Source organism: Lynx canadensis, chromosome A3 (assembly GCF_007474595.2).
Source record: "Lynx canadensis isolate LIC74 chromosome A3, mLynCan4.pri.v2, whole genome shotgun sequence".
In the NCBI taxonomy this organism is placed as follows: domain Eukaryota; kingdom Metazoa; phylum Chordata; class Mammalia; order Carnivora; family Felidae; genus Lynx; species Lynx canadensis.
This window is the reverse complement of record NC_044305.1, coordinates 14,595,384-14,609,837: the sequence shown is the minus strand read 5'-3', so window position 1 is coordinate 14,609,837 and position 14,454 is coordinate 14,595,384. Positions and strand designations below refer to the sequence as shown.

Here is a 14,454-nt window from a genome sequence, read left to right as displayed (position 1 = left end):
TCCTGCTGGGACTCAGAGGCTGGGTCTTCCTCCCATTGTTCAGGACACTCTCCTTCCTGGGCATGAGCCTCTGCCTGGCCCTCATGTTTATCTGCTCCTGGTATTACGCCCTGGTGGCCATGCTCATTGCTGGGCTCATCTACAAATATATCGAGTACCGCGGGTAAGTGTGAGGAAGTGGGGAGGGCTGGAAGGGGGTAGGGATGAGGTAAGAGTGGGGAGAGGCTGGGGCTGGAGGGGAGGGAGAAGGGTGATGGGGGTGGGATTGGGAGATAGAGGACAGGAGTTGAGGGAGGGGCTGAAGCTTCGAGAAAAGGAGGTGGCAGAATGGCTGCACATTGTCTGCTGGGGCAGCCACTTGTGTGTGCGTGGTTCTTCCTGACACCCCTGGCTTTCTACTCTGGTTGATCCCCTTGGGTCCCCAGGGCAGAGAAAGAGTGGGGTGATGGGATCCGAGGCCTGTCCCTCAGCGCTGCACGCTACGCCCTCTTACGCCTGGAGGAAGGGCCCCCACATACCAAGAACTGGAGGTAAGTGGCCAGGAGCACGTGGGAGGGCCCAGGGGAAGGACAGGAGGGGAGCAGGGCCTGACTCTCCCTCACCTGTTTTGTTTGCTGGGTGGTGTTCCCACCACAATGGTGTGTCCTTAATGTCTCCTCCTCTGCTCAGCCTAGTCTGAACCTTTCCCACCTGCGATACCCGGGGTCAGGCTGAGCAACCATCCATTCATCCCCCTGTTCACCTCATCATGTGTTTAAAAACATGTGTGAATGCATGATCTGTACCGGGCCCCTTTCCAGTCTCTGGGGACCTAGAGAGTGAATAGTTCCACGGAGCAGGCACACACGGAGACAGATAAACGTAATATCGTGTAGCATTTGCTCTGGGAAAGGTGGACCCATTCACTTTGAGAGTTATAGGGGGCTTCTAGAAATTTCTAGATTAAGAACAATCCCTCCACTTTATTCGTGTGAACATCAGGGACCAGAGAAGGTCTCAGAGGCCACGGAAGGCAGAACCGGAAGCAGAATCTTTACCTCCACCTCTCAGCCCCGCCTGCTTTCTAGCTGATTGCTCTGCAAGCCCAGCCCTCGCTCACCTCCCTCAGGTCACTTTGCCGAGAGGAAGGCCTGAACTCTGAGCTCTGACTAGGACACTGTTGGCTTGCAGTTGCTGATGTCTACTAAACTGGGTCTTCCAGAGACCAGGGCTTTGCATTGTTTGTGAATTCTTAAATGCTAGCCCAGAGTGCTCAGAGAATGCTCTTAAACTGATGGTTGGTTGGATGGATGGGATGGCCAAATGAAAAAGGAAGTGAATGGGTAAACAGATGAGTAGATGGCTAAGTGTATGTATGTATGGGAGGGTGATTGGTGAATAGATGAACGTGTGAATGGTTGGTGGCAGGTGGATGTTAGATAACTAGGTGAATAATGCATATATAGGTAAGTTAATATGGATGTGAGTGGGCGGCTGAAGGATAAAATGGATGGGTGGGTGACTGGGTGGATGGATGAGTGAGGTGGACAGCGAGATGGGTAAGTGGGTGGGGGTATAGAGGACGGATGGCTAGTAAGCTCACCAGTGTTTTGGTGTGCGGGGGCGTGGCGTATGGTGGGTAGAAGTTGGGTGGGTGTTGAATGGATCTTGAATCCTTTTCAGGCCACAGCTGCTGGTGCTGGTGCGCGTGGACCAAGACCAGAATGTGGTACATCCACAGCTGCTCTCACTGACCTCCCAGCTCAAGGCAGGGAAGGGCCTGACCATTGTGGGCTCTGTCCTTGAGGGCACCTTTCTGGACAACCATCCCCAGGCCCAGCGGGCAGAGGAGGTGAGAGGAGTCCCTGGTGGGAAGGGGGCAAGGACAAGTCCCTTGACTTGACCCTTTACACTTTGCCTTCTTACCTCCTTTGGGGTCAAAGGTGGCTCATGCTTTTCTTTCTTCTTTCTTAGAAGAGGAATCTAAGGACTCAGAGAGTGAGTTCCTTAGAATCCAATTCTCAGAACCAAAGACCATCAGAGCCAAAAGGGCCCCACTTTATGGATAGGGAAACTGAGGCTTAGAGAAGTCAGGTCATTTGTCTAAGGACAGAAAACAGACTCAAATTAGGACTGCGTGACTCCTACTCCAGGCTTCTCCCTGCCAACGTATAAATCTTTCAAAGTGTTTTCACATCTATGATTCTTTCGACCCTCACGCCGCGTGAAGTTGGCAGTGTGAGTATCCACATTTAGTACAAGGGGAAACAGGCCCAGAGAGGGAAGACAGCTTGCTGAAAGTCACAGAGCTGGCTGGGAGCATAGGCAGAATTTGAGCCTGGGTCCCTGGCTCTGGGTCACCTGCTTCTAAGAGCACCGGTCTGTGCTCTTAGTGTACAGGGCCAGCGTGGGCAGGGGCGGCTGGCTTCTGTGTTATGGGGCACTAACACGTGTCTGGAACCTGGTGGGTAGCTGAGCAGGTGGGTTCTGTCTTCGATCCAGGCTTCTCTCCCCTGGGGGCTGTGACTAGTTGTGGAGAAAGGAAAGGGGGCCGGAGGGGGGAGAGGAGAGATGGGGAGGAGTACCCCTAATGGCTTGTGACAGTTGCTGTTTCTGCCTCACTGGGCCGTTCACACCAATCTGTCAGGGCCCAGGGCTGGAGGCCTCCACTGGTCAACTTCCTTCAATATGGAGTGGGTGAGAAGGTGCTGCGAACCACACAGCGGGCTGGGCCTGGGGAGATGGGGGGTGGATAAGACCAGATCCCAGGCCTCAAGGTGCTCACAGGCTAGTGGGAAGACAGAACGTACCCAGAAGGCTCTCAAGCCTTCCTGCTGTTGGTAGATGCTTCACTAGGGTTCATATCATCAGAATAATAGAATGTGTTGCGTGCTTCCAATCTGTCAAGCAGCATGCCACCTTACCCACATCATGGCCTGTAATTCTGCCCGTTCCTCAGTGAGGTAGCTGCCATCCCCGTTTGACGGATGGGCAAACTGAGGCTCACAGAGGTTAAGCGACTTGCCTAAGGTCACACAGCCAGGAGGTGCCCGAGGTAGGAGTTGAAGCCCTCTCTGCTTGACATCGGGGTAGGGGTTTAGAGCGTGGGGGATGGTGTCAGAGCCCTGGAGTTGAACCCCTACAATAACATACCCATTAGCTGGGTGGCCTTAAGGAAGGCTTAATTTCTCCGAACCTCAATTGCCTCATCTATAACATAAGACTAATAAGAACCCTACCTTCACAGTGCAGGTTGAGTGTGCATTGAAAATGCTTCTCATTATGCTAACTTTTAAAAGTTGTTAAAAACAAATCGTCGGGGCACGCACAGCAGCCCAGTTCCGTTCTGGTCTGGGTGGGGGGTGGTTTCTGAGAAGGTGACATTTGAGTTGGGCCAGCAGGGTGTGATATGCAATGGGGGGAGGGTCTCGGTGGGGGTGGAGGGCTTGCCAGCGAAGGCAGGGTGCGGGAAGTGTGGGCTAAGGTCACCGACGGCTTTGCCGGATCCACAAGGAACGGGGCTCTAGGTGATGGGGAGCCATGCGCGATTCTGGTGCCAGAGGCTGACGTGATCGGAGCTGAGCTTCGAGAAGATGGGGACAGTGAAGGGGAGAGACAGCCGGAAGGGAGGCCTGAGGCTCGTCCTTGTCTGACGCGCCCCTCCCCCCATCTCCCAGTCCATCCGGCGCCTGATGGAGGCAGAGAAAGTGAAAGGCTTCTGCCAGGTAGTGATTTCCTCCAACCTGCGTGACGGCGTGTCGCATCTGATCCAGTCCGGGGGCCTCGGGGGGCTGCAGCACAACACCGTGCTGGTTGGCTGGCCCCGCAACTGGCGGCAGAAGGAAGATCATCAGACATGGAGGAACTTCATTGGTAACACTGGGTGGGCCGGGGACAGTGGTGGGCGGTGGGCTCTCCCTCTTGGGCCCGGGGGCTCTTTCCCGGGTGTCGCACATGCGGGGGGTCGGTGCTCAGAGCTGGCCATGTGCCAGGCGCTGAGGACTCAGGTGTGAGGGACATAGTCTTGGGCCCTGCAGAGCTGACTCAGCCCCGAGAGAGAGAGTCAGTGGAAGGCAGCGGAAAGAGCTACAGCTGCGAAGTCAGAGAGGCCTGGGTCTCCATCTCACCTCTGGCCCTTCCTAGCTGTGTGATCGTTCACAAGTGACTCACCCTCTCTGAGCACTAGACGCCTTGGTAGTAATATAATAGCGGACATGTATGGACTGTGTTCTGTCTGCCAGACAAGTTGAGCCTCTCTCTAAGCCTCTTATCCTCTCAGCGGTCCCGTGTGGGCTGGCGAGGCAGTGTCATCTCCCCTTTACTGGTGTGAAACGGAGGCCCAGGCCCGGAGAGATGGAGGAATTTGCTCCAGCTCACACAGCTGGGCGCCTAGAGGCTGCCCTGTTGACTCCAGGCTGTTCTGGCTCCGGGTGGATCATAGTTAAAAGCAGTTGAGAGGATAAACCAGGCCGTGCACGGAAGAGCTCCTGATAGGAAGGGCAGGTGGTCTCATTGCCGCTTGACAGGTGGGGAGACTGAGGCCCAGCAAGGTCGAGAGGCTTTCCCCAACCCAAACAACAATTGAGTGATGAGACCTACGTAGATGCTGGTTTTCTGACTACTCAGGCCAAGGCCGGGGCCGGGTGGTGGGGGGTGGGGTGCTGGGTGCCAGGAACCTTGGTGCAGGAAGGGACCGGGGTCGCTCTTCTCCCCTCTGGCCCTCTCCTTGGCCTTCCCCAGAGCTGGTCCGGGAAACCACAGCTGGTCACCTGGCCCTACTGGTCACCAAGAACGTTTCCATGTTCCCTGGGAACCCTGAGCGCTTCTCCGAGGGCAGTATCGACGTCTGGTGGATTGTGCACGACGGAGGCATGCTCATGTTGCTGCCTTTCCTGCTGCGACACCACAAGGTGAGCGAGTGTGGCTCTGCGTGGCTCGTGGGCTCTGGCCAGGGCCAGCCTCCACGTGAGCCCCTCCCCGGGAGCTCCTGGAAGAGGGGGGCTGATCACCTCCCTTCCCCCGAGATGTTAGGACCTGAGTGTGTCTCCTCTGGCGGGTGTCCTTGCCTTGTAAAGGAGAGCGCTGCTTCACCCTTGCAAGTGATACTTTAATGGGGACTCTTACCTAAGCGGGGGAGGGGGGTGGTTTGTAGGGAGTGGCCTCCCAGGTAGAGGATTTTGGGTCTGTGTGTGTGTGTGTGTGTGTGGCGGGGGGGGGGGAAGGTGGGTGGGAAGGTTGAGGGACAGGGTCCTCTCTAGGTTCTGACCTTGAATTTTCTCACTGCGTCTGGGCTGGGCTTTTCTGGGTCCCCTTCACCCCTCCAGGTCTGGCGGAAGTGCAAGATGCGCATCTTCACCGTGGCCCAGATGGATGACAACAGCATCCAGATGAAGAAGGACCTGACCACCTTTCTGTACCATTTACGTATCACCGCGGAGGTCGAGGTCGTGGAGATGGTGAGTCCCTACCAGCCACCCCTGAAGTTCTGGAGTCCTAGCCGGCCTTCTTTCCTCTTGGCCCTAGCACCAAATAGGGCGACCCCCAAATCGATCAGCTTATGATGCTGGATCCCTTCCCCATCTTACCTACCTCTTAGCCTCTCTTGGAGTAACCCAAGAGTCTGCCCATCTATCCATCCATCCGTCCCTCTCTTCTTTACAAGAACAGCCAAGTCATTATATGTAAGGCACTGTCTCATGCCATATATATATATATATATATATTCTCACAACAACCAGTGAAACAGATACAAGTATCAGCATTTTCATTTTACAGATTAGGAAGCTGAAGCACGGAAAGGTTAAGTAATTTGCTCAACAGGACAACCAAATGGCAGCGCCAGGATGCAAACCCTGGCAGGCTGACTTCAGAGTCCAGGCCCCTAGCGATTACACCGCATGGCCTCTCATCCATCCGTCCCCCTCGGTTTATTTACGCGTCCACCCATCCCTCTGTGTATTCATTAATGTAGTCATTCACTCAACTACCCATTCATCCATATATGTATTCATTCATCACTTTGTTCCTTTAAAATTTCTTCCCCTTCTCCATTCACCCGGGTAATTAATTAATCTGCTCATTCATTAATTCACCCATTCACACCCTGGTCCTGTGCTGGGCTGAGGAGGGAATGAGCAGCATTGTCTTCAAAGAGCATTGTCCTCTGCTTCGTCCTTGCCTCCCACAGCTATTGGTTAAACTAGGTCATTAGAGAGAGAAGCCCTAGGCTGGCAGAAGGAAGGGGGTCCGCCTCCCTTCCCTTGGCCTTGCACCTGAGCTCATGCTTTCTTCCCTTGCCCCTGTCACTCTACCCTGCCCCCCGCCCCCCCCCCCCCCCGTCCGCCCACAGCATGAAAGCGATATCTCGGCATACACCTACGAGAAGACATTGGTGATGGAGCAGCGTTCTCAGATCCTCAAACAGATGCATTTAACCAAGAATGAGCGAGAGCGCGAGGTGAGGTTGCCCTGGCTGGGCTCTGAGAGCCTCAAGCTGCTGCCGGTTCCGGGTCTGCACAGGTTAGGGATGGCCCGGGGCTCACACTCCTGGCCATTGGCACGGCCTTCACCCTAGAGCATTACTCATCACCCTTATTCCCTTCAACCCCACCTCCCTAGCAGCAGGGGTACTTGGCACCTACCAAGCCTGCCAGCCAGGATGCAGAGGGCTTTGGCACGGGTGACAGATTTTCCTCTGTATGTGACTTCTGGGGCCCAAGGGAGAATCGTGGAAGCTAAATATGTATGGATGATGATTCCTCATGGGCGTGGGCTCCGAGTGTGGGGGATCATGTGATAGACCCTGCGAGAGTGGGTAACAGATGGTTATTTAGGGATATAGCTGATGGTTGGCAGTTGGGGGCATACCTCCTAGGGTACGCTTGATGAGTTCTCAGGGGGTAATGATGATGAGCCCCCCACGGGGTATGGGTGTAAGATCTCCCAGGTGTGAGTAACGTGGACCACTAGCGCCCCGAGTTGGGATGAAAGCCCACCCCTTGGTGAAATGAGTGATGGTAACTCTGTGGCAGGGGACTGAAGAGCACTGGGGGGCAGGTGACAGGTTGCCTGTGGAATTGATCCTGTAGGTGAGAGCGACAGACCATGGTTGAGGGGGTCTCCCAGGTGTGGATAATATATTTCTCAGATTTGGTTAATGGATCTTCAGGGGAATGAGTGGTGGGTACCTTTTTGAGCTGGGAAAGGTGAACACTTCAAGGATGTTGTCCAGGGTGATAGTGAACACAATAAAAAAAAACAAAAAACAAAAAAACGGCATGTGCACTGACCAATTAGAACTGACACTGGAGGGCGGGTGCTAAGATAGAGCCCTGCTGGGCCAAGTGTTAACCCTTTGCTTGCTGGACGGTGGGGAGGTCAGGGGTTCTGCAGACGAATTGGAGCGGCCAGGCCAGCGGGGCCAAAGCTCTTTGGTATGGAAGCCTTGCAATGTTTGAACAGCTGGTACGGCTCCCAGAAGTGTGCATCGCGGCCGAACATCAGCTCTCCTGGAGGTAGCTGTTTGCAGGGCACGGGTGGTGACTCCTAGCCGAGCTGGCGCTAACCTGTGTCACTCCGTAGATCCAGAGTATCACAGATGAGTCTCGCGGCTCAATCCGGAGAAAGAATCCAGCCAACACTCGGCTCCGCCTCAACGTCCCAGAAGAGACCGCTGGTGACAGTGAGGAGAAGCCAGAAGAGGAGGTGTGCGCCTGGGTGGTTTGGCCCCAGCCGGTGGGAGCCGCACCTCTGGCCTCGGCCAAGGGAGTCACGTGCTGCCTGCCCCTTCCTTCATCTCCCAGGTGCAGCTCATCCACGACCAGAGCGCTCCCAGCTGCCCCAGCAGCTCTCCGTCCCCCGGGGAGGAGCCTGAGGGGGAGGGCGAGGCCGATCCTGAGAAGGTGCATCTCACCTGGACCAAGGACAAGTCGGTGGCCGAGAAGAATAAGGGCCCCAGTCCCGTCTCCTCGGAGGGCATCAAGGACTTCTTCAGCATGAAGCCGTAGGGGCCTGGGGGCTGCGGGCTGGGGGCTGGGGACTGGGGTGAGCCCGCAGGGTCTTTGCTCCCCGTGGCACAGCAGATGAGCAGAGGAGGTCCTGGTGGGAAGACCCGGCCCAGACCTTGTCTGGGCGTCCCCATCCGAGGACCTGGGGTCGGGCTGATTGCCGAGGGTCGGCGCTCCCAGGGGCGCCGTGAAGAAGCGAAGGGGGGTGTGGCCGGGAGAGCGGGACCGGCGAGCACTGGGTGGGGGAGGGGGAGGATGGTGGCCCAAGTGCTCAGCCCCTCCTTCTTCTGACCCCTCTCTTGTTCTTCCTCTCTTTGCTTCTCTTGTGTTTCCTGAAGGGAGTGGGAGAATTTGTAAGTGCTTCAGGATTTTTTAATTCTCTCTTCTGGGTTGGCCAGGGTCCCTGCTCTCCTCAGTCTATCACGAACCCTCAGCGCGGGCCCCTGGCCGTTTGGGGTCTCTGAACAGCCCAACTTGGAGAGGTCTGGGGTTGACCGGTGCCAGCGGCCCAGTGCGCCTGGGGCTGCAAGGGCACTGGGTCCTGCTCTCCGGCTTCGGGCTCACGCGCCCGCCTCCCCTCCTGCCTCCCCCAGGAACCAGTCCAACGTGCGGCGCATGCACACTGCCGTGCGGCTGAACGAGGTCATCGTGAAGAAATCCCGGGATGCCAAGCTGGTGTTGCTCAACATGCCTGGACCTCCCCGCAACCGCAACGGTGACGAAAATTGTATCCAGGACCTAAAGTGGGGCGTGCGGGAGGGAGGCGGACGTCCGGGGCAACGGGGTCCTCGTCCTGGGAGGGAAGAGCCGAGGCGTTCCCGCGTCAGGAACCTCAGACCGGGAGGCGGGCCCAGGGGTCCCCGGCGTCCGATCGCGACCCTCCACTCCGTCAGGGCGAAGGGGACGCGGCTTTTCTCCTTGACTGGCGCTCAGACATGGAGTTCCTCGAGGTCCTCACCGAGCACCTGGACCGGGTGATGCTGGTCCGCGGCGGCGGCCGCGAGGTCATCACCATCTACTCCTGAGAGCCAGGACCTGCCACCCGGGCCCGAGCGCGCCCGGCCGGCGGCCCCGGAGCCCTCGCCGCGCCCCCCGCCGCTGTCACCGTTTACATACAGACCCTGTGCCCGCGCCCTGGCCCCTTTCCCCGCTGCCTGAAGCCCGGAGGCCACGCCGCTCGGGGCTGACTCGGAGGGGACCGCCCCGCGCGGAGGCCGGAGCCCGAGCGCCCCGTTGGCTCGTCGCTCTGCGGGCCCGGCCTCGCCCCGCCGGAGGAGACGCTGCAATAAGGCCGGGGAGGCGCGGAGGGCGGAGGCGCGGGGCCGTGAGGAGCGCCCGCGGGCCGCGCGGCCGCGTCCCCTCCCCAGCCCCGCCCGGTCCTCCTCGGCGCCCCGGCGCGGGCCCGGCACCCGGGCGGCCCGAGGGCGCGCGGTGGGGAGGCCGCGCTCGGCCCGACCCGCCGCCCCTCCGCGCGGGGCCGCGCCTATACATAGTGTACAGGAGACATCGCGTGTATTTTTAACGTCCCCATATTTCTGTGACTAGAAGCGCAACGGACTTCTCTGCTCGCCGCCTTCGAGCTCTCCCGCTGGGGGCACGCGGGGGAGGCGGCGGCCTCGGGAGGCTGGGTTTTCCTGGACGTCCGCGAGTTTGGGAGCAAAAGTGCTTTCGGCCCAGGCGGGAGTCGTGGTCCTGGCCCCTCGACACCCCCGCTCCGCTCTCGCCTCCTCGCCCTTCCCGCGCGCCCCCGGCTTCCGACCCTTCCCGCAAGTTCGTTTTGGAGATGGGGTGAGACCAGCGCCCGGCTTTTCCCGGATCCGCCTCCCAGCGGCTGCGGAGACGCGCGCAGCCGCCTCTCGGCTCCCCGCGAGCCGGAGCCGGGACCGGGGAGGGGCTGCTGGGGGCGGGGGTGGTGAGCGGATGGGGGGGGCGGAGAGACCGAGGAAGCCCCGCCCCCGTGCCTTCTTGGGGGAGCGGGCGTCTCTTCTCGTCGGCTGGTCGCCTGCTCCCCCTATCCCATGGCTCCTCGCCAAAGACTGAAACCGGGGAGCTGGAGGGCGTCCCCTCCCCGGAGTTGCGTCCCTGGGACAGGCGAGGGAGGAGGGGAAGCGATTTGGGTTTAGGGGCCAGACCGAGCGGGGAGGCCCCAGCTCTGCTCCTGATGTTCCCTCCCCTGTCCCCACCCGGCAGCTGGCAGCTCCGGCCTCGGGGACCCAGCCGCCTTCTCCCGCGTGCCGGGGCCGGGCCTTGCTGCCCAGCAGCGGCCTCCAGCTGCGTCTCCCGGGCACCCGGGCCTGGGGGAGGGCTGGAGTCGCCATGTGCTTTGTTCTAAGCGCCTCTCTGCCCTCCTCCAACCGGGACCCAAAGCCTTTCTTTGGCTTCTCCAGCTCCGGTCCTTGGCGCTTCTGCTCCACGCAGCCCGGTCGGAGGCGCCGTCTATCCCTAGAGAAGGCGCATTGGGCGGGCTCCCTTCCCCCAGGGCACGTCACGAAGGGGGACAGGCACTGCATGCTCGTTCCAGCGCCCTCTGGGACCGGGTTCAGTACCTCCAGCTCCAGGTCCCTGACATTTGCACCTAGTTAGACATCCTGCCCACCTCCCAGAGCTGGGGCTACTGAGTACTCCTGACCTCACCACCTCCTTCCCTTTGAGCCCAAGGCGGAGAGCTGGAGCTGTTGCCGTCTATAGACTGGGTCAGGTGTGGCTGGAGGTAGGTCTCCGTATCTGCCTGTTAGGCCAAGGCCCTCTGAGATTTGATAAGGGGGCAAATGGACTCTCCAGAAGGTTGGAAATATTAAGACACCAGGCCCCCCCACCTGACCCCCCTGCATCTTTCAAAAGACCTCCGAGAACCACAGCTGGGTCTAGCCTTCTGGGGGCCTGAGCATCCCCAGGCTAAGCGGCAGCCTGGGCAGAAGGGGAAGGGGCTGTATCAACACCACCAATTAGGGAACCAAAGCTGCACTATCTGGGCCCAGAATGTCTGGTTGGCAAGAGCAAAGTTTCTGTTGAAGAAGACAAACATCCCATAACAAAACCCAAGTTTTCTGTGCTACATGTGCAATATTTGTTATGAATGTTATCACAGGTCATTCATCAAATTATCTTTATAATCATTGTAGCTAGATGTTTCATGTCCATTCAAGTGACTTTTATTCTGAGTGCAATATTTCAATAGCCTCGTAGTGAGAACTAGTGTTGCTTTTGTTTTAGCCGATCTATGTGCAGGGCAATGCAATGAAGTTGAAAACCCTTGTAAATAGGAGAGGTTGCAAACCAAATCAAGATTATTTATTACTATTATTAGGCCTGCCTTTAATTTTCAGTGTGTTTCAGTATTCCGCATTCCGCCTCAGTACTGATCTTGTGTTCTTTGTGCCAATATGGAAAGGAGCGCGTTGGTTCTTTCCTTTCTTGTTGAATGCTCCTCCGCTCCCATTTAATGCTTTACAGCTTTTACTGTATTTTTTAGACTCCCGTCTGCACAAAATGCAATAAAAATAATTTTATTATACCCTTCACAGCCTGAGGTGTGCTGTATGGACCCTCGAGGGGGAAGGAGCGGAACTCAAGGTGGCTCTTCGGAAGGAGCCCTGCCTCATCACACCCCGACCCACGGTCCCTGGCTGGGCTGCTCCTCAGGGTCGGGTTGCCTGGGACAACCAGGTCAGGCCCGTGCTGGTCCGACCTCGCCCCCTTCCCCAGGCTCCTGGCCCTTAAATGCTCTTCCAGGCGCCCACTTTCTATGACTCTACGGTTCTGCCAACTCCCCACATAGCGGGTAGAACACAGGGTGGCAGCTGAGGCCAAATCAAAGCGGGAGAGCACCCTGCTCCACTGGCCAGCGGCCAGAAACGGCCTCCTCAGAAACGTCCCTTTCCCAGAGTGAGCGGACAAGCCTGCTGCCACACTGAGAGTCCACCACAAACAAGCACGTTTAACACAGCATCATAATTAGCCAGCAGGCTTTTGCTCTGACCTGATGTTAAAGCTTCTGACCGGGGGAGGTGTGGCAGAAGAGGACTAGGGTCAGAGGAGGTTTTCGGGGCTGACCGCAACCACAGAGATGAGGACAAGAGGGGGCAGGCGTCACGGCAGACGGAAACCAGTCAATGTTCCGTCAGGGGCCCTCACCTTCTGACTGGGGAGGGAATGCCTCTGCAGTTATTCACACCCCAAAAAGACAACACAGCCTTTACTTTTTCATTTTAATAAAAAGTAATCATCTCATCTTATTAACAACACAGAATTCCAAAGAGGAAAAAAACACTATAGAACACAAACAGGTCAGAACATAAAACGCTGCCATCGGGGACCTTGAGTTTTTGAAAGCATTGTTTGCTCAGCCACTGGCAAGGACTCAGCTGAGGTCCCTGCCCTCCCTCATCCCTGCAGGGGACCCTTGAGGCTGTGACCCACAGGGCTCTGATGAGCACCATCCCTAGGGAGAGGGCAGCTTCCTTTGGCTCCATAGAGAGCAGCAGCCAGAAGTCCTCCCTCTAATAATTTCACTCTGGCTCAAAAGTTATGAACAACCACCTGTATCAAGGACATGTCCAGCTACCAAAAGTCTGACATCAAAATGGTCCCTACCTCCTGCTGCTCAGAAACAGAAGAGTCCAAATGAAAATAAGAGCCTGATTTCTGAGCCAAAAGCTCAAAACAATCACTGAAAAAAAAAAAAAAGGTGTTCCCTGCCAGAGTCTAGAGTTGCTTTCTCAGAACCTCCATGAAACTAGCACTGGAGAGGGAGAAGCTGACAAAAACGTTAAGGGGGTGAGAGTGGTCAGGGCCCAGATTACAGTTCTTGTTGAACTGCTGGTGACTGGAGCTGTTCAATCCATTGGAGATCCTCCAATGAAATGAAAAGAAAGAGAAAAAAAGAAAGGAAGAAAGAAAGGGAAAGAAAAAAGAAAAAAAAAGAAAGGGGAGGAAGGAAAAGAAAGAAAGAAAAAGCAAGAAAAAAGAAAGAAGAGAAGAAAGAAAAAAAGAAAGAAAGAAAACCCCAAACTAACAACCCTGGATTAGGCAGAAAAGTGCCTGCTTCCGTGGCCGCCACGCACTCTCCTAGACAAACCCCAGAGCAGCTGCTTTATGAATCCTCCGGCAGACCCCATACACATGGAACGGGGCACGAGGACACCGTGCTTGCCCAGCCCAGGCTGGCTTTCTGCAACCCTAGGAAGCAGCTGCAGACAGGAGCTTGAGCTCTGGTCGGCCTGTGTGAAGCTGAAAAAAACCTTGGTAGGTTCAAAATGAACAAAGGTGGTGGCGACGGACATGAAAATGCTGTTCCAAACTCAGTCGATCAGGGCGTGGCTTCTTCCTTCTCCCCAACCCCCAAATCCAGCTGACAGAGACCAGAGAAACCCATGAAATATAAACTGAGCCCGGACACCTATACTGCCCAAGTGACCCCAGAGATATTTATTTTCTACAAAACAAAAACCAAAAACAACAAAAAAAGATACACCCCCAAATGCAGTATAAACTCTGACTCTGGAAGGAATAAGCAACAAAGCCTTGGGCAGAAGAGAGAGCAGGTGGTAGAAACATTCGATGTAGACCTGGAGAGGCGCAGAGAACATCCTCCAAATAACTCTATTTGAACGCAGTAGGTGGGAGGAGGCCAGGGGATGAGGGGACTGGGGACAGTTGAGAGACTTAGCCTCAGTAATGCCTCTGGTAGGATCCCAACGGGGCCGGGGGCCGCCCCACCTGTGCTGTAGTTTGGCTAACCAGGTGGGAGAGAGCAGGGCCACTCTGGATCAGGGTGTCCAGAGCCTTCTGTACACTTGGATTGTCAAAGTTGATACCTGTGGAAGACACGGGCCTCTGGCTAGCCATGTTGCTAGCAGGTGCCAGGCGACTGGAAGGCTGGCCAAAGAGCCCTTGGGAAGGAGCCCCAGGCCTGGGGCCCATGTTCCGAGCAGATCCCGCCTGTCCCAAAATGTTTGGAGGCTGATTGCCAGAGGCCTGTGATCTTTGCTGAGGCTGGCTGTTCGCTGCCGTGGAAAAATTCTGGTTCTGGGTGTTTCCGGCAGCGACTGAAGGGGATGCAGAGCTGCTATTGGCCACAACCGTGCCACTATTGAAGAGGCTGAGGATTTTGGCCTGAAGCTCTTGCTGGGAGGTGGGGGGTGCAGCTGGAGTGGGTGTAGCAGAGGGGAGCACTTGGCCGCTCTGGAGCGGTTGGGAGCTTGGCTGTGTCTTCAGCGAGGCACCCGAGGTCGCCCCGAGTGGTTGGCGGGAAATCGGGCCTAAAAGACAGAAGGAGGAGGTATCTAGTTGAAAGTACCCTCCGTGGGCAGGAGGCTTAACAGCCAGGGAAGAACAACAATCACTGATCACATCAATCACATAGTACACAGACTATAACGTCAATTTCCCAAAGGAGCTACTTCATGGTATATGCTGTCTCCAGAAAACAGCCTAGGTGCCCCAGAGGACTACTTAAAGGAACAAAGGG

General features: G+C 56.6%; 2 protein-coding genes across 4 annotated transcripts in view; one reads left to right on the top strand and one right to left on the bottom strand.

Annotated features, from left to right (window-relative positions):
• Positions 1 to 9,285, top strand: part of SLC12A5 (solute carrier family 12 member 5) — a 34,453-nt gene extending 25,168 nt beyond the window's left edge. For both annotated transcript variants that reach the window (XM_030309475.1, XM_030309476.1), the window contains exons 15-26: positions 44 to 163; positions 426 to 530; positions 1,663 to 1,831; positions 3,657 to 3,852; positions 4,720 to 4,889; positions 5,304 to 5,435; positions 6,329 to 6,436; positions 7,561 to 7,683; positions 7,782 to 7,981; positions 8,324 to 8,338; positions 8,579 to 8,712; positions 8,919 to 9,285. In XM_030309475.1, the coding sequence (XP_030165335.1) occupies positions 44 to 163; positions 426 to 530; positions 1,663 to 1,831; positions 3,657 to 3,852; positions 4,720 to 4,889; positions 5,304 to 5,435; positions 6,329 to 6,436; positions 7,561 to 7,683; positions 7,782 to 7,981; positions 8,324 to 8,338; positions 8,579 to 8,712; positions 8,919 to 9,010 (1,564 nt within the window). In that variant the 3' untranslated portion in view covers positions 9,011 to 9,285. The remainder of the gene's footprint in view (positions 1 to 43; positions 164 to 425; positions 531 to 1,662; positions 1,832 to 3,656; positions 3,853 to 4,719; positions 4,890 to 5,303; positions 5,436 to 6,328; positions 6,437 to 7,560; positions 7,684 to 7,781; positions 7,982 to 8,323; positions 8,339 to 8,578; positions 8,713 to 8,918) is intronic.
• Positions 9,286 to 12,179: 2,894 nt separating this feature from the next.
• The window catches only part of NCOA5 (nuclear receptor coactivator 5), a 30,932-nt gene continuing 28,657 nt past the window's right edge, over positions 12,180 to 14,454 (bottom strand). For both annotated transcript variants that reach the window (XM_030309473.1, XM_030309474.2), the window contains exon 8: positions 12,180 to 14,245. In XM_030309473.1, coding sequence (XP_030165333.1) covers positions 13,656 to 14,245 — 590 coding nt within the window. In that variant the 3' untranslated portion in view covers positions 12,180 to 13,655. The remainder of the gene's footprint in view (positions 14,246 to 14,454) is intronic.